At 54.1% G+C, this 19,740-nt stretch overlaps 8 protein-coding genes across 8 annotated transcripts; 4 read left to right on the top strand and 4 right to left on the bottom strand.

Annotated features, from left to right (window-relative positions):
• Positions 1–169: 169 nt before the first annotated feature.
• On the bottom strand, positions 170–4,815 carry CC84DRAFT_1146502 (uncharacterized protein). The gene is made up of 3 exons (XM_018176556.1): positions 3,942–4,815; positions 1,061–3,755; positions 170–988 (listed from the first exon to the last, which is right to left on the bottom strand). The coding sequence occupies exons 1-3, from the start codon at positions 4,367–4,369 to the stop codon at positions 335–337; spliced, it is 3,777 nt and encodes a 1,258-aa protein (XP_018036767.1). The 5' UTR covers positions 4,370–4,815; the 3' UTR covers positions 170–334.
• Positions 4,816–5,004: 189 nt separating this feature from the next.
• CC84DRAFT_1146498 (ribosomal protein L22) lies at positions 5,005–6,333 on the top strand. Its single transcript, XM_018176555.1, has 2 exons — positions 5,005–6,024; positions 6,079–6,333. Exons 1-2 carry the CDS (start codon positions 5,061–5,063, stop codon positions 6,216–6,218), a joined length of 1,104 nt encoding a protein of 367 aa, XP_018036766.1. The 5' UTR covers positions 5,005–5,060; the 3' UTR covers positions 6,219–6,333.
• A 51-nt stretch (positions 6,334–6,384) lies between these two features.
• On the bottom strand, positions 6,385–8,159 carry CC84DRAFT_1146495 (WD40 repeat-like protein; the record flags this gene model as incomplete). Its single annotated transcript, XM_018176554.1, has 2 exons — positions 6,385–6,826; positions 6,879–8,159. 2 exons carry the CDS (start codon positions 8,157–8,159, stop codon positions 6,467–6,469), a joined length of 1,641 nt encoding a protein of 546 aa, XP_018036765.1. The 3' UTR covers positions 6,385–6,466.
• A 388-nt stretch (positions 8,160–8,547) lies between these two features.
• Positions 8,548–11,774, top strand: CC84DRAFT_763677 (uncharacterized protein). The gene is made up of 3 exons (XM_018187346.1): positions 8,548–9,313; positions 9,361–10,480; positions 10,531–11,774. The coding sequence occupies exons 1-3, from the start codon at positions 8,677–8,679 to the stop codon at positions 11,318–11,320; spliced, it is 2,547 nt and encodes an 848-aa protein (XP_018036764.1). The 5' UTR covers positions 8,548–8,676; the 3' UTR covers positions 11,321–11,774.
• Positions 11,606–12,695, top strand: CC84DRAFT_763662 (uncharacterized protein). The gene is made up of 2 exons (XM_018187345.1): positions 11,606–12,154; positions 12,303–12,695. The coding sequence occupies exons 1-2, from the start codon at positions 11,890–11,892 to the stop codon at positions 12,611–12,613; spliced, it is 576 nt and encodes a 191-aa protein (XP_018036763.1). The 5' UTR covers positions 11,606–11,889; the 3' UTR covers positions 12,614–12,695.
• An 82-nt stretch (positions 12,696–12,777) lies between these two features.
• CC84DRAFT_1092628 (uncharacterized protein) lies at positions 12,778–14,487 on the bottom strand (the record flags this gene model as incomplete). The annotated part of the gene is given in 3 exon segments (XM_018174473.1): positions 12,778–13,687; positions 13,741–14,002; positions 14,019–14,487. 3 exon segments carry the CDS (start codon positions 14,485–14,487, stop codon positions 12,778–12,780), a joined length of 1,641 nt encoding a protein of 546 aa, XP_018036762.1.
• Positions 14,488–14,928: 441 nt separating this feature from the next.
• CC84DRAFT_1092117 (ubiquitin-protein ligase-like protein E3) lies at positions 14,929–17,866 on the bottom strand (the record flags this gene model as incomplete). The annotated part of the gene is made up of 2 exons (XM_018174435.1): positions 14,929–17,273; positions 17,323–17,866. 2 exons carry the CDS (start codon positions 17,864–17,866, stop codon positions 14,929–14,931), a joined length of 2,889 nt encoding a protein of 962 aa, XP_018036761.1.
• Positions 17,867–18,169: 303 nt separating this feature from the next.
• CC84DRAFT_1090763 (uncharacterized protein) lies at positions 18,170–19,090 on the top strand (the record flags this gene model as incomplete). Its single annotated transcript, XM_018174371.1, has 2 exons — positions 18,170–18,575; positions 18,627–19,090. The coding sequence occupies 2 exons, from the start codon at positions 18,170–18,172 to the stop codon at positions 19,088–19,090; spliced, it is 870 nt and encodes a 289-aa protein (XP_018036760.1).
• Between the last annotated feature and the right edge of the window lie 650 nt (positions 19,091–19,740).

Here is a 19,740-nt window from a genome sequence, read left to right as displayed (position 1 = left end):
GTTGATGTCATGGCTTGGCGAATTAGTAACGCAGATACCCGAGGTCATCGACTGTGCATGGGACAAGATCAGCTGGGAAAATGATGGAGTCTGAAGATCGATCGCACACATGTGGCGACGATATCGTGGGATTCGAGATGATTGCATTGAAGACAATGCAATTCTTACTATTACCATTACTCTACTACAATACATACAGCGAACCGGTTCCCATGCCCACGATGCTTTCGTTGCACTGCGTTTTCTGGGCGAACTCCGCTCATAATGCACCATGTCCTTTCCCTTAACACTCCTCTAAATGCTGAAAAGCCCAGTAATGCCGAAATATCTGTTGCTACTGCGTGTTCTCCCCCGACGCCTTCTCCTTACCCAAAAGCATAGCACGGAAGTCGTCGTTGCTCTTGGCTTCTCCACCGTTAGCTTCTCCAGTTGCTCGAGGCACCATTGGCCTTGACCCTAGCCCAGGTTTCCCACGGCCTCGAAGACCACCGCGAGCGCCGCCGCGAGCAGCAGTGGGCCTGTTCACGCGCGTGGGCTGCACAAAGCTATTGCCCGCCTTCCACTCTCCCTTTTGCGCAATGAGATCCTTGTATCGTCCGATACGTAGATTCCTGCCCTCAAACTGGACACCTTGAAGGGCAATCTCAGCTTTACCAGCCTGCTCCACAGTCTCAAATTCTATGGTGGCACCGCCGTGCTGTGGCATAAGAGTGATCTTCTTGTACCCATAAGGTTCGGCGAGCGTCTTGATGCGGACGTCGTTCACTGTATCTGGCACGTTGAGAAGGGCGATGGTTCGATCTCCTTTTGTGCCCGCCGTTGTGTCTTGTTTACCAGTTGCTGCGTCTTGGTTTGCTGGAGATGCCGCATTTTCGATCGTTGACTTGACCTTCGGCTTCGTGTCTCCGCGATCATGAGCGATCTCCACCTTGAGTTCCATTCCCCAGAAGTCTTTGCTGTTCATACCAGCGACCGCTGCGTCTGCATCCTATACGTCATGTCAGCAACGTCCAGTCCCAGCAAAACAAGGGATATGCTATGCACAACCGCAACTACGTACCTCTTTCCGTTCGTAAACGATATAGCCGAAGCCTTTGTTGTTTCCGTTTACCAAGGTGGGAATGTTGACTCGGTCGATCTTGCCGAACTGCGCAAAGGCTTCTTGGATCTCGCGCTTCTTGATTCTGAAGTTGAGCTTCCAGACGTAAACCTCACGTCCTTCAGCAGTTGCACCGTCGCGTTTCTTTTTCGCGTTCGGATTTGAGATCTTCGCAATGATCTTCAATCCCTCTACATCCGTACCGTCCAGCTTCGTGGCTGCGATGGCATCGTCGCCGTTGACGAACTGGATGTAGCAGAACCGGCGGTGGGTATTGTACTTGAGCGAAGGGAACCGTACGTTCAGGATTTCTCCGAATGTTGCGAAGAGCTTGCGAATGAATGGCTCATCAGCGTGAGCAGGATAGTTCGCGACGTAGAGCGTAGTGTTTTGACCGCGGTTGATGGTGATCTCATGACCCTCGAACCCCTTGGCTTGCTTTGTCAGAGCATAGTCTGCCTCTTCTGGACTTTCGAACTCAACAATCGAGGTCATGCTGTCCTTTTCAAGCTTCATTGTCACGTTGCGCACGGTTCCGGCGTCGCTAAAGAACTGGCGAATCTTGGTCTGTGTCGCGCTTTGGGGGAGTCGCTGCACAATAACGGACGTATTCTCGCGGTCACGTTTCTGGGCAACGGAGCCAGCATCAGATGGTGCCTCGCTCGTCTGCCTGGTATCATTATTTGCTGCGATTGGCGCTTCGTTGGACTCGAGCGGTTTCGTTTTCTTCGAGGCAGGATCTGCATCAGCAACATCCTCTCTCTTTCGCTTGCCGGTCTTGTCTGTAACATGATTCTGCTGTTGCTGCTCGGGTCGACTCGCCGCCGCTGCGGCCTCTTCTTTCTGCTTCCTGATAGCAACAATACGCTCTGCTCGCCGTCGCTCAATCTGCGCGCTGCGCACCTTGAGCACGGTCTCGTGCTGCTCGCAGTGGTTGACGTACATCTCAATCAGAGGCTCGGGTTGATCGATTGTATGCAGTTGCGCCATCCCGAGCTCAAGAACAGCTGTCGCCCGTGTCGGCGCCAGGAGCTGTTGGCCTTCATTGCTCTTATCCCGCATCGCGTGGTTGGCCCACAGAACCATCTCCCAGATGTAGTACCGGTACCAGAAGTCATACGAATCTTTGTGGTGATTCACGAGACTGTCAAAGATATGGCGCGCCTCTTCTGGGTTGCCCCGTTGGAGCCAAAACTTGATGTGAATGCGTTCCAGGCGGTATTTCGAGTCGCCAGGCCAGTCTCTGCCGTACTTCTTCATCCCGACTTCGCGAACGAGCTCCAGAGCAGAGCGGATACCAACCTCGGCGATATCTGCATCGTCTTCTGACGCGCTTACATCGAAAGCTCTGCGCCGAAGGTAACCACACCAGGCGATTTGGACTTTGATAAGCTCTTCTATGTCGGAGTGCTCGAGCAGACCGGTCCGAGTAGCGGTATGCTTAATACCTTCGATCTCGTTGAACTCCCTGTGCTCGGCTTCTAATGTCAGTATGCGATGCGACCACAAAGACCCAGACCATGGGCAGTGGCGGGTGGCGCGCTCGAGAACGCCCAAAAGATCAACTGAACGATCTTTCTGCCATATCAAAAACTCAATGTGGTCTTCCCACAGGTTGGAGTCTACGGGGAAGCGGAGTGTGGCACGCTCGAACAAGGCATTGACCAGGGGAAAGCTGTAAACCCCCATTGTCTTTTTCTCCCATTTCAGGTACCGGGTCAGTGCGTAGTATTCGGCGTCTCTATCGCCCGCTTGAGTAGCCTGGAGTAGCTTGAATTCGAATTCTTCGCGGTTGGCGTATTGCTGCTTAATATGGGTGTTCTGTTGGATGGCTTGCTCCATTGCTTCTTCAGCGTTTCCACCGATACGAGAGATGAACGAGGCATATTTTGATAAGGTCTCGCCCCAGGTCGCGTGCGGCTGGCCAAGTCGCTCACGATAGATCCCAGTTATGCGCATCGCTTTGTCCTGTTTTTCTTGGTTCGACGCGCTCCTTTCAAGGTCTTCTTGCAAAAACTGGATGTAGCGGTCCCATACAAGGCTGCTGTCTTGGAGGTTGTACTTTACGTTCTCTGCGCCCTGTCGCCAAACATCTTGGAGCAGCACGGGTGTAAAGAGTTCGCGACCTATGGCTCTTTCTTCTTCCGACCACTGCTCTGGTGGGTGTTGCTCCCAAGAACAAGCTAGTAGGTGGCTAAGGTACTCGCCGTATGCTACCCATATTTGAGCACTGGACGGCTCGTCCTGTGTCGCTATCTTGTACAGCTCGAGCACAGCCATGCGGTCTTCCACATTGGCAGCCAGTGCTTTTTCGTCCTCGAGTCGGTACGTCCACAGGGTCTCCCCGAGCGGATACATTTTGGCCATGCTCGCACCCGCCTCTTGAAGGACTGACAACAACTCATACGACTGGGGATTGCCGGGGTCGATTGCGGACATGTGGTACTGAAATCCTTGGTGGAGCGTAGTCACAAAGTTGACATGGCTGTAATAGTCCAGCGGGTTCTCGCTCAGCGACTTGTCCAGTTGCGTCAGGTAATCAACGTGCTCTGGGGCGAGCGCGCGCGCCGTAAAGCTGCGGATCTTTGGTGAGGGTTCGCCCATGCTAATGTCGGTTGTTGAGCCTCCGGAGATGGTGCGGGGGATGTTTTGGAGACTGGAAACAGTGTTAGTGAGTGGAATGATCAAATAATGCTGGGACTACGCATGCAGGCAACCGCGACCGACGCGTGATTTGCACGAGCCCTCGAGAGGATTCTCAAGGGATGCTTCACCGATCGCTTGTGTCCCTTCGCACGGCAACACGAGGCTTTACCGAAACAATACAAGAATTATGACCTACCTAAACGTTGGTCTCTGCGCAACAGTGTGCTGCCTTGCAGCCTGCTGGTGCTGATGCTGCATAGTCGCCAGATCCGCCAAAGTGTCCATGCCAGGAGTCGATCGAAGCAACGGGTTCGGCGGGGTCATGCGTGCGTCGCGCGGAGAATGGACAGGCCGTTCTGGCGGCGTGCTCGTGGCGCTGTGAATGGGACGGGTGCCATTGGTGTAGGCAACGCCCGGCGAGGGCTGCTTGTGCTGGTGGTAGGACATGTGCGGCTGCGGCGAGGATGTGAGCTGCTGGCTGAGTCCCGACGGGGTGCGCGAGGGAATCTGCCGTATTGCGCGCTTCCCCGACGACTGTATCGACGGCGACCCCAGCGCTGGAGGCGGCGGAGGCGTCTCTTGCGCCGGCGAGTCCTGCGGCGACAGCAGCGAGTTGATGTCCATGATGCCCTCTTCTCCTTCTACGCGGTATCCCCTATATGCTCGCGCTCGATTGCGCGCCCTTCCAGTCGATGCTGTAATTACTTTTCCGCGCCCGCCAATGCGACTAGTGGTACTCAGTGCCGTTGCACTGCTGCAGGGACCGTTATGGGTCGAAAGTGAAGCGGACGGCGCTCACGGTGAGCAACATGGACTCGGGCTGGGATCGCGTCGAAGAAGCTCAGCTTGGGACTCGGAGGAGACTTGGGCGAGCGATGAGCTAGAGGCAGCAGCGCCAAAGACTCGAATAGTCTCGGCAGGTCTGAACGAAGAATCAAACACGTCAAGCTAGGGCTTCGGCAGTGCGGGTCCTCTTTAGCTAATGACGGCACAGCTTGCAGCCGCCTCGCCAATCTGATCTGGTGCGAACTGGAACCGAACACAACGTCTCCCCTCGTGGATTTGGGTGCGCGCAAGAGGCAGGAACTGAAGAGACCCTGTCCAGCACACGCAGAGGTTTTGCGCTTGTTGCAGGTTAGGGAAGCCGAGCGCGCCGTTGAACGGCATCAGATGATGATCTGCATGGTCATGTGACTCTCCATCGCGACCCCTGCACGCGCCTCGCTAGCGCCGTCCTCAGAATTTCCTGGACGGTATACCACACCTCAGCAGCACCGTCCATCGACACCGACCCATTGGGGCGCCGCACATCCCAATGACTTCACGAATACCCGCCCGGCGGCTCGGGCAGTCCTGCGTCGCTACTTTCCGACCGCGCACCACCTACTGGGTGTCCTCGAGCCGTGCTTTCACCAACTCCTCCGCCCGGTCTGCTGAGCAGAAAGATGTCGACCTCTCGAACCCGATCTTGGAAGAGTACCTCGCAAAGCGCAAGCCAAATGAAAAGCCCGAGCGCCCCCTGCCCCAGCCCGGGAGCCTCTCAAAGACGGGTCTTTTCAAGAAGGAATATGAAGTCCCCGGCTACCGCATGGGCATGACCCCCGAGGAGCTCGAGGCTCTGAAAGCGCAGAACGCGAAAAGGGACCTCGAAAGGAATATCGAGAAGGAGAAGCAGCTGCACGCTCTACAGCTCGACCCCCTGCCTTCCGCCCGCCGGGCATACGAGCGCCAGCTGGTCATCAAGAGCCTACAGAAAAGACGCGAGGGCAAGACACTCCGCCTGAAGCGCACAGAAAGGGAGATGGTGTACAAATCACAGGACCTCCCGACGAGTCTGAAGAAGATGACGCGGCTGATGCACCAGATCGCCGGCAAGACGGTCGAAGAAGCCCTCATCCAGCTGCGCTTCTCCAAGAAGCGCGTCGCCCGCGACATCGTCAAGGGGCTGCAGCTTGCGCGCGATGAGGCCATCGCGGCGCGTGGAATGGGTCTTGGTGCTGCGGTCGATCCGGAAACTGCAAAGAAAGAGGCTGCGCTGATCAGAGTGGGGAAGATGAACAAGGCGGATAGGACCACAGTGTACCTTGCTGACGGAACGAGGAGAAGGGAGACAAATGAGAAGGGCACCGTCATCGAGCTGAGGGATGGAAGCAAGAAGACTGTTACGGATCCAACAGAGATGTACATCGACCAAGCGTGGGCGTCGAAGGGGCCGGAATTCAAGAGTCCAGAATTCAGGGCGCGAGGAAGGATCAACATGCTGACCCACCGGTCAGCGAGTAAGTCTTTCCATGTCCGCTTTTCAACCTGTCGCAGTGCTAACCATGTCCCAGAGTTCAACGTCCTGCTCAAGGAAGAGAAGACACGCATGCGTGTCTCCGACGAGATCAAGAAGAAGCGCGCGAACAAGCCGCTCTGGCTGCCCCTTCCCGATCGGCCAATCACCGCGCAGCGACAATACTGTCTGTGGTAGCCTTTTGGATTCTTGTACCATATGTATACCAGGGGATGTGCAATAGACTACTAGCATTCGCCCATAACCGGCATGTACCATATAACATTCAAGCATATACATCCTCGCACGTTCCATCCCATCATCCAAAGCAGTATGCATGCTTCATCCGGGTATCCTGCCGATTTTTCCAAAGAAGCATACATTACAAAATCTCAACGCCGTCGCTATGCAATTCCCAAATGTCTGTCACTTGATGCCCTCCCTTTCTAGTTCTCGAGGGCGTCCAGCCCCTGCGCCCCAGCAGTCGCGGTCAGCATGTCGAGCATGCCCTTGACGCCCCAAGCTGCCTGGCTTGCCTCAACGAGATCCTTTACTTTTTGGTTCAGCTGGTCGAAGAGCGTGTCGATTTCTTCGCTGCGACCGAGCTGGTCGGCGTATAGGTCCAAAACGACAAGTGCAATGTCGGTGGTAAGGCGCGTGATGCGGTAGTCTGGGATGTATTTGATGAGCCAGCGCAGGACAGGCTGGAGTGTGAGTTCGTCGCGGTTGACGAGAGCAGCATTGAGGGCGCTGCGGTGGCGCAGAGCAGTGAATACTGTGACTGAGTGTTCCTTTGCGTTGGGTCCCTGGTGAGATGTCAGTGTTGCTCTGGAATTGCATGTCGTATTGTTGCCATACCTTCTGCGCCAGCACGATATCTAGTGCCTTTGCATACTGTCCTGTCCGCAAACAGTTCGCCCACGGGAAGCTGGCATGAATCTTTCCTCTTGAGTTCGGGTCGATGACAATATCTGCGCCTTCGCCGGTGAAGTCGCGACCTCGCATCTTCTTCTCCCATCCCTTCCCCCGCTTGCGCTTCTTCGCGCGATCGTATTCCTCGATCTTGCCTGCCATGAGGGCCTGCATTTCCTTTTCACGCTCTCGCGCAAGTGCCCTCTGCTCGCCAGATAGCTTGGTCTTGATCGAAAGCAACCCAGACTGCATACCGACTGCGATGTGCTTGTCCTCGCCCTGGGACGGAATGACGCTGAGCGAGAGGATAGGCGAGGGGTATTTCATGCCAGCCACTACGTTCCAGCCCGTGGTCTCGAAAACCTTGACATGCCCGTCGAGTGCACCCGAGAGGAGGCGCTCGCCATTGTTCGCAAGGGAAAGAGCCGTGACGGTCTTTTGGTGGTTGCGCAGGAGATGCATTGGTTTCGCGGCCACCACATCGAGAACGCTGATTGTGTTTTCGCTCGAGGCCAGGACCGCGGTTCCTGATGGCATGGGGAGCACGGCCTCCACGGGAGCAGCATGCTTGAACACCATGACCGCCTTGCCCCCGATTCTTGAATCCCATAGTCGCACCGTCTGATCGTAACTGCCCGATACCAGCAGCCCACTCTGCGCGGGCATGAACGTGCCGCAGCGCACGTAGTCTTGATGCCCATCAAACTTGGTAATGCTCTTGTCGGCCGGCAAGTCCCATAGACGTACTGTGCGATCGTCGGAACAGCTCATCAAGCTCGTAAGCTCGCTTGGATTCCACTCTGTCACCCACACCGGCTGCTTATGTTCTTTCCATGTCTTCAGAATAGCTCGACTGTTCGCATCGAAAGCCTGGATTGTCCCGCTATCTCCTCCCGCGACCAAAATCCTGCCATCCCGTCGTATGTTACCAGAGTGCGCAATGTCATCCACACCAAATCGTGAGATGTTCTTAACGAGTTTTCGGGTTTTCGAGGAGAATATCTGTACGCGCGATCCGGTAGTGACCGCAAAAAGATCTTGTGCGGGACCGAGGAGGTTTGAGGCGGGCCGTGGCGGTATGGAGATATGCGTTATTGGAGACGAGTGTTGGGACGGGTCGAGGCGCAGCTCAGAGCCGAAGGACGACCAGTATTTTTGCTCGGCTGTGATGGTCGAGGGGCCCGAGGGCAGCTTCATGGGCTGCAGGGGTTGGACTTCGGCGGCCATTGTGGGCGGTGCGCTTGCGTATGAATTGGCAGTGTCGTCGTTGGAGTCGCACTTGCACTTTGCGCCCGAACTTTTTTTGGTGGAAAGGCGCGCTTTCCGTTCCTGGTTAGCGCTCTTTCCCCACCGTTGGTGCCACTGCGCGGGTGCGTTCACTGCCAGCCATCCCGTCCCGTGCCGGACCAGTTGAGCAGTCTGCGCATATGCGCGAACCCCAGAAACTGCTCCGACTGCAGCAGCGAACGAATGAGGGCGCCACATACGGGCGTGTCCTCAATTTGGGAGAGGGCCAATACCAGACTGGCAGCCTGATGATCCCCGCACCAGCTCGGGCGCGCCTTCTTCATCACTCACGGACCATGCACAAGCCTCGTCAGACACCACGTCTCAAAACCAGGTGCTGCCTGCTTTCCCTAGCATGAGACGCTTAACATCGCGTCTTTGTTTTCTTTACCGGCGACGACATTCGGTTCCTGGTCTGTCATCTTAAGCCACTCCCGTCGGCCCTATCTGAGCGACCATGGCAGGCGAACCACTGGACAGCCTGGACGAGTTCTTTGACTTTACTCAGCTCGAAGAGGATAGCCATGTATACGACAATTCAATGCACGCCGAAGCGTCGGCACTCGCCCTGCCTACGCTCGGACCGGATAGTGCAATGGATTGGCAGCCTACCACAGGACCCATGACGGTAGACGCGGGTGCATTCACCATAGCATCGGACTTTCCTATCATTGTACCCGAAGAGCCCCTTCAAAACCGTTATCACGCTGTACCTATGCCGCCGCTCGTTCAGAACGTACCCATGATGCCCCAACATCCCATTGACGACCACAGTGAAGTTCCGTCGTTTCAATGGCAACACCACCGTATGCCACGGGAAGGGGAAGTCATTACCCTAGGACAGGAGTTGAACCAAAGCGTGCGCCCACAACGGAGCAGCACTGTCACGCGAAAGCCTGCATCCGCCAAACGGAAAGGCCCCTCAACTCGCCTACCCCTAGAAGCTAGGCAGATACTGGAGGAAGAGTTCGCGGCAAACCCGTACCCATGCTCCTGGGAGATAGACATCATCGCTCACCAGGCTAACCTGGATGTGAAACGGGTTCGAAATTGGTTCAACAATACCCGTGCTCGGAAGAAGCCGGAGTCGCCAGGTTCGTCATTCCACTTCACCTTCTGGCACAGAACTGATAAGTCTTAGAATCGTATGAGGCCATGATGTCGCAATCTAATGGAAGCATCACCTCACTCTCATCGAAACTTTCTCGGGACAGTCTCGAAGCTCTGGATAAGCATGCCGATGAGGCAATTCAACCACCCCAGCCTCCACTTGCTCTATATCTGGCGCAATCATATCAAGAGGAAGCCGTGCCTTATTCTGCTATTCAGGCTGCCATGGAAAACGGCTCAACCAGCGATGAAACAGACTTCCCGTACGACGGTTCTTCAAGCCACAGGGTGGGCAGACCTAGCTCGGTCATTACCTCGGTGACTTCTTCTGACGGCACAGTACCCACAACATACAGCAGCGGAAGCAACATGTCTTCATTCGGACGGACCCGAAGACGCGGTCGCCGGCGAATGGAATGGAAGCAATCCCCTTACACCAGGACAAAGTACAATGGTCTCAACAGTGCCGGTGAACCCCAAGAGAACCTTCCGTTCTGCTGCACTTTTTGCCCACGTGCCTTCAAGACCAAGTACGAGTGGATACGCCATGAAGACTCTGTACATGCCCTCCGCACCACATGGATATGCTGCGAAAATAAGAACGCGCCGCTTCTGTCATGCCCATTCTGCGGACAGATGCGACCTGATGAGTCTCACATGGCTAGCCACAAGTACCAGCAATGTCGAAACAAGCCCGAGTCACAGCGAACCTTCTACCGTCGTGATCACTTCATTCAGCACTTGCATCACGTGCACTTCGCGAATGTCAAGCATCCGTCAGCCCGTCTCGGCTGTCAGACCCGTCTACTCGACAGCGAAGGGGGCAATTTTGGCTGCAAGGATCTCGCAATCAAGTGGAGAAGATTCGGTGCACCTATCAAGGCTGAAGATCCGATGCTTTGTTGTGGGTTCTGCGGGAAACGAGCGAAAGACTGGAGCGAGCGGTGTGAACATGTCGCTGAGCATATGGCAGCAGGCGAGTGGGATCGGTCAGCGTGGTGGCCGGAGCGCCTGGAAAACCATCTGGAAAATCTATACACACCAGGCGCGGCTGGACCATCACGTTGCCGCTATTGTCGCAAGGTCTTCGCCAACGTCGATGCTATGAATCAGCATTCTCACTGTCGTGTTTGGAGTTGTCGTTTCCTCCGGTAAGCTTCTCCAGTGTTATTTATTTACATGGATTGCGCTGACAGGATAGCTCGTTCGACGATGTTGCTGCTGAGAATGCAGGGCCTCCTCTATGTCCGCAATTCCCGTCGCCGAACGCCCATCACTGCCACTTATGCGGCGCAGGCTACAGGTCCTTTCACGTCGAGCATGCCCAACACTACCACCGCTACCGACAGTGTGATCAAATGCTTTATACATCGGAGGACGAATTCCTGCAGCACATGCACGATTTCCACGGTGCTTCGCAACCACAGCTGCTCCAGGGTAACTCTGTCCTTGAGCAAAACTTTTCCAGAAATAAAGGTGCTTCATTCGAGCCTCTTCAACTGGACGAAATCATGCAAGGTTGCAGGGTTGGGGACATTAGCGGATCCACGCTCGATCCGATCATGAGGCAAGAGGCAATACCTTCCGGCTCAGGTAGTACGATGACTTCAAGAGAACGCCCTTCAACACCATCGAGCAGGAAGACGCAAGAGTCAGGCGCAACCATAGGCCATAAGAACAGTAAGACACAGAAACAGCGAACGAATAGCTCAGCCTCGAAGCCTGCGCATCAAGGGCCGCGCTTCTTCCGCCTAAGTCCTCTGGTGCCATTCTTGTCGACTCGCATCTACTACTTACGTAATGCGACGCCCACAAGCCTTGTTTCAGATGGGAAAGCCGTGGTTGAAGAGGTTCCGAAGAGCCATCTTGCTTCGCTTGTCATGAGCTCGGGGTTGTTAGGAATGGCCGGTGTAAGATTTCCCGTTAGCATGAAAAGAGATGGGACAAAGGGGCCCGTAGAATTCACTTTGGAAGAAGAAGACGATGACTAGCAAGGAAATTCTAGTTGCTGTCAAGCGTTGCAGCCTTCCGCTAGATGATGTTGGCGCAGTCCTTCATAATTCTTATTTTTAGCATCAGACCCGAGCCAGCTTGAACAACAACACATCACGAGATATGAAATCATGCGGTGCGATGTCAGCTCACGCGCGATTTGGAGCGATCAAGGGATCTGTCCCTTCCTAGCTAGCTCGCTATTCGCTAAAGCAGAAACTTTGGTGTTCAAAGCTCGTGTTGGAAGCGAATAATACGGACGCATAAAATATTGTCAATAACGGCTTGCAGAGGGTCCTTTAGTGTGACTGCCCTTGGTAATATCAATGGACGAGTGTGAGGGTTGAAGGAACCGAGTAAGAAACTAGGGAGCCAAATGTGAGAACTGTGGGAATTCATATACTAATCGGTCCATGACAGCCCAAAGGTGTTTGACTGGCAGGTCACGCTTCCAATTTCGTTCAAGGTAAAAGAGATCCTGCCGTCTGGCAGCTTCCTTCCTATATCACGTAGCCACCCCGTTCGGAATACGTTCACAAGAATTCTCACTTCCATCAAGTCCTCCGTTATGCGTTTCTTCACCCTAGCCGCGAGCTTGATCTCCCTCACGCTCGCTCAGCACTACCATCACCCCTCCATCACATGCTCGCCCAGCCCTACAACACCTTCTATTGAGCCCCCGCGCTATACCATTCCCTGTACAATGAGCGACGATTCGCCTTGTCCCTCAGGCTGGTTCTGCACGCCTACTACGATTCCGCCGACTGCGACCACTGACCCGTGGGGAGGAGTCTGCAAAGACAATCCAACGCCGCCTCCAGTCACGCCATGTGGTAAGTAATGTCACACCTCTCTTAAACCTAAGCCTCCTCTCCCGCGAAGACTTGCACGGCACTCTAAATCAGCATGTGCACTATTCACCTCCTATGCATATAAATTCCCCAGGTCTCTCCGTCAGACGTCCCTTTAACAGCGTCACAGTGATGGGCAATGATACCCCCTGCCTCCCCTCTTCCCGCTGTACGCCCACCACCATCCCGCCCGCTAATCCCACTGATCCATGGGGCGGGCAATGTATTGCCGGGCCGCCAACGTCAACGTCTGAGTGGGATACGGAGTACACACAGACATTCACGCCTATTACGCCGTCGGTGTACACGCCGTATACGTCGCCGGTCAAGTCGTATGATTCGCCTGTGCCTACGTGGACAGGGAGGCCATGTCGGTTTGAGTGGCAGTGTCGGAGGGGACGAGGGGAGAAATGCGTGAGAGGGAGGTGTGTGCTTTGGTAGTCTGGACTGATGGAGATGAATGTTCGGGTCGGGGTGAGTGATACTATAGGTAGACGACAAAGCATCAGTTAGTCAAGAGCACTCGCTTGTAGCGTGTGCAAACAGCATCAAACCAACTAAGGAATGAACTCCATCCATAGCTTAGAGTGTTATGCCAACTTCCACTATCTGCCAACGAGCCTCAATTCTAAAAGCCTCAAGGGCGGAAAAGCAACAAGCGCAAACCCACAGCCAACCCACACTCCAACATCGGCTCCCGTATCCGCTACTAACTTCGCGAGAGGGCCAACATACCACACCTGATACATCCCTAGAATCGCACCCATCCACCCAAGTAGAAAAGCCACCAAAGCCGCCACTCCCACGGGCAGCTTCCGTTGCTCTTCCCACGCCGCCCAATCAATCGCCAACGCCCGTGCCTTCTGAAACAGCACATGTTCCTCCGCGACAATGCATATCATAATAGTCAACCAGTAACCCATCAGCGCCAGAAGATTCTGGAACACGACGAAGACCTTGTTGCGCCCGGCCAGCGCGCACGCAAGCTGCACAACCACCAGTGCAACCGTCCATATCCAGCGCGGAACCACCTTCCAAGCCCGCCCCATCATCTGGCAGTTCAGCGCCGCAGAGTACGTCCCGGGTATGCTGTTCGCAATCAGACCCAGCGCCAGCACCACGGCGCAGAAGTTTCCGAAGTGGCCCAGAGGCGCGTATGTCACTGTGAGAAGGGCACCGATGGAGATGTTGTATGCGTCTTCCCACTCTGGATGGGTGGCGATGCCTGAGGCGATGCCGATACCGAGCATGTCGACAAAGCAGAAGGAGAAGGTGAGACCGGTCCAGGTTAGGAAGAAGGTCTTCCATTTTGAGGTTTTCTCGGGGTAGTAAACGTAGTAGTCTGAGGAGGCGGCACCCCATGACGTAGGGACGTAGAAGCAGAGGGAGAAAAAGGAGAGGCGGTTTGCTGCGATCTGGGCGGGGCTTCCGGCTGAGGCCAAGGAAGTGCTGAAGGACGGTCCGGCTGAGCCGATAAGGATAGACAGGGCGAGTATTTGTGGGAGCCACGCGTAGCTATGGGGCTCAGTCAGATGTGTTATTGTGGTGAGAGAAAAGGAAGGACTTACCGCTCGTAGACGTGGAAGACTTTCAGCCCCACAACCGCAACGATCATCACGGCTATCGACACCACGACTATACCGACCGCTATCGTCATTGTCCCACCACTCACCGCGGCAAGGATCTGTCCGCCGATGATTGCGGTGACGGTGCAGTATCCTTCCATCAAGATGACGTTCAGCAGGACGCATATCCTCGAAGGCCAGTAACCCATGAAGAACCTCACGACAACCTTCAATCCGATTGTCAGCTCAAGTATCCCGATGTTTGCTGCTATCTCTCGAACCCTCGAACAGCCTACTCACCAACGTTCGACACCCACTCACCGCCCCCCACGTACTCATATACGCCGTGCACGCCGCCCCCAGCGCAACCCCACCCACAGCGCACAGACTCGCGTCCAAAAACCCGAGCTGAAACAGCAGCGGGCCATACAGACCGACGACGAGATTGTTAATCGTGATGTTTACGCCGAACCACAGGATCACCATCTGCAAGTACGCGGCGCGGGAGGGAGTTTGGCGCTCGGAGGGAAGCACGCGCGTGATACCGCGGGCTTCAAAGCCGGAGAGGGATTCGATGTGTGCATTCCACTGGCGGAGGTGGGAGAGTAGGGGTGGGGAAGTGGGTTGGGGAGATGGGGACGAGGGGGACGAGGGGGTGGACAAGTGGGTCGAAGCTTGCTTTTCGATATCTGTGAGATTATGGGTTGCGGGTCGCGAATTCTTGATGGTTGGGTCTACTGTGCTCTCCATGGTGTTGTGGTGGTAAGCCGTGGAAAATCAAGATCATAGGGCCAATGCGGACCGGTCAGAGTGCTTAAGTAGCCTTGCCAGCTGCAGTCCTGCGCGTCGGGAAGATCAGGCCCGGGCCGCAAGGAGCACTTGCATTGAAGTGGCTGCCTTGCCCACGCCGGTCCTCGAATTCATTCGAATGGTAGGTCTTTGTGTAACATCGACCTGCAGGTCTGACCTATCCGATGTGTTTACCCCGCAAGTTTGGGGGTTTGTTATCGCACTTATTAGAATCCCGGAATGGCAAGTTGTAAATTAATCACATGGAAGGGAGCGTTGTAGCCATTGAATTCTGTGGTCGGCAAGTGAACCGAGAGTGCAATGATTTCCAAGATTGCCAACGATCCAATTAAGGTGCCCTTGACTACTCACACTGGCAGACAACATAGCAGGCCTTGTACCTCACTTCAACAATCCACACATACATTGACAATCCGGAACAGGACACATCGCGTGTCTCGCGAACCAGTCCCTCGCATGATGCCCATGAAATCCGTGCGTGCAACTCATACAGAACACCATCAACCTAGCCTCCAGATCCTCCTCTTTCAGTGTCTGTGCTGAGCCCACTTTGCTCGGGTCGGGACTGCCTAGCCACATCATGCACAGTCCGCAGCGCGGCATCTGCGCATTACAGTTCGGGCATGCGAGAGATGGTGAGGCTGTGCTGCCTTTGGGTTTTGGTGGACGCAACGGGCGCGACGTGGAGGGTTGATGGTGATGAGAGGGCGTCGTAGGCACAAGATAGGAGCGGGAGCTGCGTGGGTCGCGACGAAGAGCGAGGTTTTGCTGACAGTTGTGGCACCGAAGCGAGACAGAGGGGGAGGTAGGCTTGGAGGTTGGAAGACCGTCTCGTGAAACACTCTTCAGGTTGTGCTCTTTAATATAGCGTGTTCTTTCGAGAAAGGTACGCCATACCTGCATTTGGTTGAGGTAAATTTCTTTCCACAGGCCCCAACGGTGGTCTTGTATATAAAGTGGACAAACACGGGAGAGGATGAGAACAGCCGACTGGAGGTCGCCAAACTTAGCGATGTAGTGCTCGAAGAGATCCATTGCGCGGGTGGTGAGACCTGTGAGAAGTAGGCCTTCGATGTTGCCGTACGCGACCGTCTCTTGGGTGCAAAGCTTCAAGAAGTGTGTGAGCTTGTCATCGGGGAGATATTTGAGAGCTACTCCTACGCGGTCTGGTAGTGAGAGTTGTTGCATTTCGACGACAGTGGTCCAATCGCCACTTATGAAATAGGCGAGAAGACCCTTAAGATAGGGTTCATCCGTCATGTCAGCCATCCATGAGCAGAGATGTCGCTGGTCCTCATTGACCGAATTGCATGCAATGACCGCGCCGAGACCGATGTTCTCGATCTGCTTGGCCTGAACGGTCTCCTTCAAAATGTCGAGCGCAACGTCTTTATAACCTTGAAACACGGCGAGTACTATAGCTTTGTAGTATTGGCCTTCATCTACGAGTAAACCACAGCGCTCGCGTAGACCCCTTTTGGAAAGATTCCAGCCGCAAAGGGAAAGACAAAGTTGGCGGTGGTCTGGATGGTGTGTGGCAACGCCAGCGAAAGGCGGAAATTCTTTCTTTTCGCAAATTTCCACTACGGTATCGGTGAAGACTTGCTCAGATGTTTTGGCATCAGGATCAACCTGCCGTTGATCATACATCGTAAGCTCATTTGCCCAGATATCTGTGACACCTAGGTATGCAAGGTCGAGGCCTTCCTTAGCAGCCATGCCATCGTTGGAGGCGTGCGCTTCCATCCGTTCCACTAGATTCCAGGCATCTACAAGCCAGGGGTCATTTGACACAATATCTTTGTTCTTACGGCAATCGAGGTTGTACCCTTCCTGACAACGTCGCTTTTGAGTCTGCAGGACCTTGAGCAGATCGTCAACGGGTAGCTTCACAGTAGGATATGCAAGCGTAAGAAGGTCTTGGTGCATCTGATGGCTCGAATGAGATGCCGACTCCAGCGGTATACTCCGGTGCGAAGTTTCGACATTGAGTCTGTCTAGTCTTCCATTGAGAGAGTCTCGAGGGTCTGGCTTCACCTCGAGTTTATCACTCAGTGTTTGGTTTTGCAGCTCGATCAGATCATCTGCAACAGCACCTTCTCGTGGACTGGGTCTGGCAATTGGCGTGCGGTCCTTATATATTTCTTCCAAAGCAGTCACATTTATTCGAGGGGCGGGAGGTGGTATTCGCAATATGCCGATTTCCCTATTCGGATGCAGAGCAAGTGCTGAGGGTCCTGCAAAGGGATTTCCTGGACTCATGAAATCATACGCCACGACGCGGCTAAGATCTTGTTTGCCGCTACGAGCGTCGTAGGAGGGGTATCGTAGATTGTGCGATACCTTTGTGTAATGCTGTGACTCCCATGCTTGGTTATGGGGCCCGGCTTTCATGGAACGGTCAGGCTCCGGGTGATGGGAATGTTGCGCAAGCTCAATGATTTTGAACTCGCCCGTATTCGCTAGGACGCCAAAGGTTCCCTTCTTTGTTCCTGAGTAACGCAAGCTCCATATCGTAGCAGAATGACTGTTGTCGACGATAGGTCGAAAATCTAATACTGCACCGTCGTTGTTGCTTCTTTGTTTGACATAGCGTTGGTCCCAGACGGTGACAGTGGGATCACCGGTGGTCCCAGCAGAGATGAAGTAATTCTCGTCCAAAGGATCGATAGCAATGTTGTGTACCTGTCGGGTGGGGTATTGAGCAACCCCCGAGGTAGATGAATCTAGCCTGCGTCAGCCCCGACCAGTAAATACAGGTCAGTAAAAGCTCACCCCGAAGATCGTAAAGACGAATACACTGCCTTGAAACGCCGGCAACAAGGGTATCTGGCTGATTCGTAAAGAATTTGATACTGGATATTGCCTCAGAGCTGGCTAACTTCTTGTAAGGCTCCGAAGTAGATGTAACGTTAGGATTATTGAGATCGTAGATGTTTAGGCACACATCGTTCCGCACTCTGTCAAGCCCGGTGGCCACGTAGTTCTTGGAACTGAAAGCGATGGAGTTGCACTTTCGTTGATGCCGTATGGGAAACGAGTGTATGAATTCTCCTTGAGGACGATCTGGATCGATCTGCACGATTGTCGCTTCTCCTGACGCAGACCCAATGCCTACAACAGCCTCATCCTGCTTGGACCAATCGAAGGCCGTGTAGTTGGGCAACTTGTCGCGGAGACACAGCTGCTTGTACTTCACCTTGTTCTTTTCATACTTCTCGATTTGACACAGTCGCAGGCGATTGGTCGCGACGTCAATGATCAGGAAGCGCGGCAAATGCTGCGTCGCATGTGGAGACCATCTGATGGCAGCTTCCATGCTACCGGCTCCAGGACCGGATAATGGAATGGGATAGAGTGAGCCTAGAGTCTATAGATGAGACATCAGGCAATTACCGGTTACGCAAGAAACCGCGCCGTCATCCTTGTATTCGGTCTGCAAAGACTGGAGATGTGAAGCTCAATGCTGGAAGTTCCAAGGTTGAGGTGCACGCTCGTGACTGGGGGTTGTGTCGCCAAGGCACTAATCAGGGGCGGTCAAGGATTCTGCCGCCCCGCCGAAACTTTTGGCAGGTACGACCCACGATTCGCGCTCGCAGGCATAGAAAAGACAACCACCAGCATGTCTACAGCACACACGAAACGCAAACGCAGCGATAACGCCGATGCAGGCGACCATGGCAGAAGGCCTAAGCAGTACAAGCAATCTTCAAATCGACCGCGGCCGAACAAATTCCAGGGCTCGAGACATGCGCACGCGCATTCAGGCCACCCAAAATCGGGTGACGGCGAGGAAGAGGAAGCGCAAAGGTCGATAAACGCTCTCAAGAGCAGGATACGCGATCTCAGGCGCTCGCTAGCGCACGTCGACAGCGACCCGAAAAACCGCATGCCACAAGGCATCCGCATCGAGCGCGAGCGAGAACTCGAATCGGCTAGGCATGAGCTCGAAGAGAAAGAGACAGCCAAGCGAGAGGCCAAGTTCAGAAATGATATAATTGGGAAATACCACATGGTTCGATTCTTCGGTGAGTAATAACACCTCATGTTGCTATTTATATGTCACTTACGATGACTAGAACGACAGAAGGCTACACGAATCTTAAAACGCCTTCATAAGCAGCTCGCCGCTCTGGAAGACGAACCGGAAAAGGCGGAGAAGATGCACAGCATACACAATGCTGAGGTCGATCTCAACTATACACTTTATTACCCGTTACTGAAGGCGTACGTGTCACTGTACCCGAAGCAGCAGAAAGAGGACAGCAAGTCTGGTGATGCCGCACCGCCGACAGACGGCCCAAAAGGCGATGTGAACATGTGGAAGACGGTGGAGAAGGCCATGGGAGAGCAGACCCTAGAAGAGCTTCGAGAGAGCCGGGAAGGTGTTATTATACCAGGAGCACCGGAGAACAGCAAGGCCAAGAACTTGAAGAAGGATGCGAAGAAGGACACGAAAGAGAAGAAAGCGAGGTCCAACGACGCCGATATTGCGACAGAGAATGGAGACGAAGAAGGTAGCGATGAGGACTTCTTCGTCTGATGTCCCCGACAAGAAAGATGGGGCTTTGCATGTAGCACATGGAAAGTCCCTTGCAACCAGAAATGGCAGAATCAATCTCTGGTTATTCCCTGAACCCGATAACCACGCGAACGCTGGATAAGACTTGATTCAGTGGCTGGCTATTACTACTTGTCCCTGCGAAATTATCTCCGGGACAATTTCTGGGGCTCGAGGCCACTTCATGCTGGCTCTGGGGTCGCTGTAGTAGTCCTTGACCTAAACGAAGATGTACAGGACCTGAGGATGGGATTATGATTATCGGTGACAATAGTGCACGAGCGTTGTTGCACTCCCAGTGTGACTTGGCAAAGTGTCTCAGCCGACGGACCAGCTCCTAGTCTCGTGAGACTTGCCTGCATCTGGAGTTACCGTGTGGTTCATCGTGTGTTCGTTTGTGCGGGGAAGTTTGCGTTCTTCGACATGTGCACTTGTCATAAACACAGTCACAAGATACTAGTTTAGGAGACCGAGTCCTTACAGCGAGGACACAGATGGGTTGTGAAACTCATGTCCGGGAACTCTTTAAGTGTCATCGCTATTAAGACTACAAGGCCTGCAGCTCCACATTTAATTTCTTTTCGAAAGTAACACTCTGCGCGGTGATCCTGGTTCCTTTGGCTGCTCCTGGA

This window comes from Paraphaeosphaeria sporulosa, assembly GCF_001642045.1.
Source record: "Paraphaeosphaeria sporulosa strain AP3s5-JAC2a unplaced genomic scaffold CC84scaffold_5, whole genome shotgun sequence".
Lineage (NCBI taxonomy): Eukaryota > Fungi > Ascomycota > Dothideomycetes > Pleosporales > Didymosphaeriaceae > Paraphaeosphaeria > Paraphaeosphaeria sporulosa.
Note: the sequence above shows the minus strand (reverse complement) of the source record. Positions and strands in the feature narration are given on the sequence as shown.

What these genes read in the sequence shown, in the direction of transcription:
- CC84DRAFT_763677 (XM_018187346.1), top strand. Translation starts at nt 8,677, where the DNA reads ATGGCAGGCGAACCACTGGACAGCCTGGACGAGTTCTTTGACTTTACT. An exon ending in GAAGAAGCCGGAGTCGCCAG is followed by an intron (nt 9,314 to 9,360) that starts GTTCGTCATTCC and finishes GATAAGTCTTAG; the next exon opens with AATCGTATGAGGCCATGATG. An exon ending in TGGAGTTGTCGTTTCCTCCG is followed by an intron (nt 10,481 to 10,530) that starts GTAAGCTTCTCC and finishes CTGACAGGATAG; the next exon opens with CTCGTTCGACGATGTTGCTG.
- CC84DRAFT_1146502 (XM_018176556.1), bottom strand. Translation starts at nt 4,369, where the DNA reads ATGGACATCAACTCGCTGCTGTCGCCGCAGGACTCGCCGGCGCAAGAG. An exon ending in GCGCAGAGACCAACGTTTAG is followed by an intron (nt 3,756 to 3,941) that starts GTAGGTCATAAT and finishes CACTGTTTCCAG; the next exon opens with TCTCCAAAACATCCCCCGCA. An exon ending in TCGTTTACGAACGGAAAGAG is followed by an intron (nt 989 to 1,060) that starts GTACGTAGTTGC and finishes CATGACGTATAG; the next exon opens with GATGCAGACGCAGCGGTCGC.
- CC84DRAFT_1146498 (XM_018176555.1), top strand. Translation starts at nt 5,061, where the DNA reads ATGACTTCACGAATACCCGCCCGGCGGCTCGGGCAGTCCTGCGTCGCT. An exon ending in GCTGACCCACCGGTCAGCGA is followed by an intron (nt 6,025 to 6,078) that starts GTAAGTCTTTCC and finishes ACCATGTCCCAG; the next exon opens with AGTTCAACGTCCTGCTCAAG.
- CC84DRAFT_763662 (XM_018187345.1), top strand. Translation starts at nt 11,890, where the DNA reads ATGCGTTTCTTCACCCTAGCCGCGAGCTTGATCTCCCTCACGCTCGCT. An exon ending in GCCTCCAGTCACGCCATGTG is followed by an intron (nt 12,155 to 12,302) that starts GTAAGTAATGTC and finishes ACAGCGTCACAG; the next exon opens with TGATGGGCAATGATACCCCC.